Source organism: Apis dorsata, unplaced genomic scaffold (assembly GCF_000469605.1).
Source record: "Apis dorsata unplaced genomic scaffold, Apis dorsata 1.3 scaffold_177, whole genome shotgun sequence".
Lineage (NCBI taxonomy): Eukaryota > Metazoa > Arthropoda > Insecta > Hymenoptera > Apidae > Apis > Apis dorsata.
Window position 1 is genome coordinate 129,196 of NW_006263464.1, and position 3,372 is coordinate 132,567.

The following is a 3,372-nucleotide window of genomic DNA, read 5'->3' on the forward strand; positions in this document are numbered from 1 at the left end:
TGGCGCGCAATTTATATCTCGAAGATAGAGCGGGATAGCAACCACTTCTTCCACTCGCATTGTTTCCATCCAGTTTCTGTTCACGTGCTATCGGGATTGGACTTGCGTCTTTGAATATTTCGCGGCGTCACGCTCGTTCATCACGTGGAATCGAGCATTGCTGCGCTGCTTGATCGCGTTCCATCTTCAACAAGGGAGTCTCTCTTTCTCTTTCTCTCTCTCTTTCTCCACTCGTTCTCCGCGTCACGCGTTCGCCGCTCGCACTCGTCGAGACATAATTAAGTGACAACGAGCCGTTTAAAGAGGCTGTAAACATGAAACGCGGCGACCAGCACCCCCTCATTAAGGGAGTTGTATCCTCGTCGTAAATCGGAGGAACTCGCTTCCTAATTAAGGGCACATGTGGACCAAGCCTTGTGAACCCGTGGAGAGGATTTCTTTGGAAACGAAACTGATCATCCCCCCCCTTTCCCCCCTTTCGATTCGGATCTAGGATTCGTTTTCCGCCGGTGATTTATGCGGAGGTGGTTGGGCAAAGGGGGAAATTAAAATGGAAATAAGGAACAAGATGCTTTCAAAGAAAAGATGAGAATAAGGAGTGGAAGATTAAGAACGATTCTGAGTATAATTTTGAAAGTTGTGGATACTTTCAATTTTCTTTTACAATTTTTTAGATTCACCACGAAAGAGTTAAATATCCGCGAGCATTTCTCATCTAATTGGCCAATCATCGGTGTAAATACACGTCGAGTGAATCTTTAAATCGTCGATTCAAAAACTTGGAGCCTTCGATAAATTTCATTCGTGTTTATTGCACACGTACGTACACTCTTCGTCTCGCCATCGTACGCTATCAATATATTACACGTATATAATATTATCGTATAATTGGGAAAACAAGGAGCAGAGCGCATACTTTACATCTCTGAGAGGAGGATGCATCGAGTACGTGTCGTCCAGGTTAGCCTGGTATAGGCCATCGAGCTGGCCACGACAACGGTCTCGTTGGGCGATGCGCACCCCGGGTTCAAGGCCAGCCGTGGGTAGGAGACAGATCGTCGCGGATAAGAACAGCAAGAGAGGTATAACGAGCGCGCACCAGAGGTCCCGTCCGTCTTTTTCGTCCCTCTCTATTCCTCCGCATCGCCTCTTCGCTCTATCGTTTCGCCTCGCCTCGTTCGCTTCTGTTTCTTTTTCCCCCTTTTCCCCCTGCTTCTCTTCGTTTCCTCCCTTTTCCATCAGATGCGTCATCTTCGAGGCGCAAGCTCTCCTCTCCTCTCCTCTCTCTGTACCTCGAGGAGAGAGAGTAGGACGATGATTTACGGTCTCGAGCCTCTTTCCATCTCCTCTCTATACGCGAAGGTCGAGGAGGAGAGCCCAGAGAGACCTTCCCTTCGCCGCCCTACCTGGCCGATCTTTCGAGCTGGTTTCGCCGGAGTATATACGACGCAAGAGGACGACCGGTGCACGCCTTGCCTCTTCCTTCCTTCCTTCCTTCGTTCGCTCGCCTGTCTGCTTGCCTGCTTGCCCGCCTGCCTGCCTGTTCGTGAAAAGTAAACAGCGAGCCGTGGCAACGACTTGCCGTGGTGTTCCAACGCGTCATCGTTGCACCGCCTCCCCTGGCCTCTGGCTAAATAGATAGAGATAGAGCAGACCAGGTAAAACGCTGTTGAAGCTCTCTATCGAGAGAGGTGCTCAGGGACGCAGCTCTTTCTATTCTTCCATATGGCCACCTTGTTAGTGCCTTCTTGGAATTGGGCGCTGTGCCTCATCTGCGAGTGGTTTAAGATGCAATGAAGGGTTGAACGATTTTTTGCGAGGATTTAAGAGGAAGATGAATGGATTATATTTTATTGGAAGGAAGAAACGGAGGAAAAAGTACACGATGAAAGTTTTGATGTTGTGTTTTTGTTAATAAACCGATGATTGGGGTAAGGTTTATTTGGCCTTTGCTATTTTATAAAGTTTTGTTGAAAAATAAATAGGAGATAAGAATTTCTTCCCTTTCAACTTTCTCTTCATGAAGATATTCAAAGGCATTTCAAACGTATTCATCTGTCAAAGATGATTTTGCGAATTTACTATAGCGCTCGGAGAGAATGACTTTGAGATAATTCGAAGAAAGGCGCAGGGGTTCTTGAAAAAATACGCGAAAGTTGCATTGAAGTGGTGAGTCGGCATATGAAATGATTTCTCGAGAAAAGGTGAATAGAAAAGGGGCGAAGAAAAACTAATAAAACGTCACTTCCTTCAACGCTGTTGAAATAATAATCCTCTTTATCCAACGCATCCTTCACGAATGCTATTCATCATTATTCCCACCCTGTACTTCAAAAAATTTAAATTTACACAAACTCTCGTTATTTAAATTCCCCGCGCTTGCTTTCAAGAAAATTCAAGATTTATTCAACATCGATTCGAGTTTACAGGAAGAAACGAAATTTCTAAATTTCAATAAAATTTAAGAAATCTAAGATTTAAAAATCCAAATATAACCTAACGAAATTTATATCTCGTTTAAACCACTTATTATTTAAAAAAGTCCATAAATAAAACACAATGCACGAGCTTCCTTCGCGCAAACCTTCTCAAATATTCACAACAAGAAGACAATTCTCTTTCTTATCTCGATCATCGCGTTCCCATAAACAAATTTCCAACCCATAACGTGATTTCACTCATTCGAGGAAACGAACAATACCCGCAACGATCGACCGTATTCTCCTCCATATTACAACGAATCCTCCTTCTCGAACCCTTTTGCCAAGAGAAAGAGGAAGAGACAGAGAGAGATTCGCAACCACCGATTGGCGGTCGTTGCGGCCCTGTCAGATACCAGCATTGCAAAACGGCGCTCGATAACGTCGATAGCGCACGAGTTACGAGCGCTATATACAACGGGGGTCGTTTGGTGCATCCGCCCCGAAGGAAAGGAGTGACGGCCCCAGCCGGCGCGGAGGAGGAGGAGGAGGAGGAGGAAGCGCGCTCTGAGCGGACACGCATCGGGCGCGTCGTTTCCGCGGGAGGAACGACGGGTCCAATTAACGGGCCCAACGAATCCATAATTCACTCCTAATTAATTAGCGTGTATACACATGTACGCTTGTGTGTGTATGTGTTTGGAGAATACAGAAGACGGAAGGAGAAAAAGAGGAGCAAGAAGGGAGGGAGATGGGGGAATACCGGGGGGAGAGAGAGAGAGAGAGAGAGGGATAGGCGTGACACAGGGCTGTGTAATCCTTTCCTGGCCGCGTTTACTCATGCCCAACGAGGAGACGAGCGAGCTGTAAACTCGCCAGCCAGGACAAAAGCGGCTGCGAACCGCCTCTGTCCTCGTGGCACACCGCGCTGCCATTAACCCCTGGATTATTG

At 46.7% G+C, this 3,372-nt stretch overlaps 1 protein-coding gene across 1 annotated transcript in view; it reads left to right on the forward strand.

Moving 5' to 3' along the window:
• The first annotated feature begins 908 nt into the window (after positions 1 to 908).
• The window catches only part of LOC102674612 (frizzled-2-like), a 23,651-nt gene continuing 21,187 nt past the window's right edge, over positions 909 to 3,372 (forward strand). The window contains 1 exon segment of the mRNA XM_031509832.1: positions 909 to 1,082. Within this exon segment, the coding sequence (XP_031365692.1) occupies positions 1,013 to 1,082 (70 nt within the window). The 5' untranslated portion in view covers positions 909 to 1,012.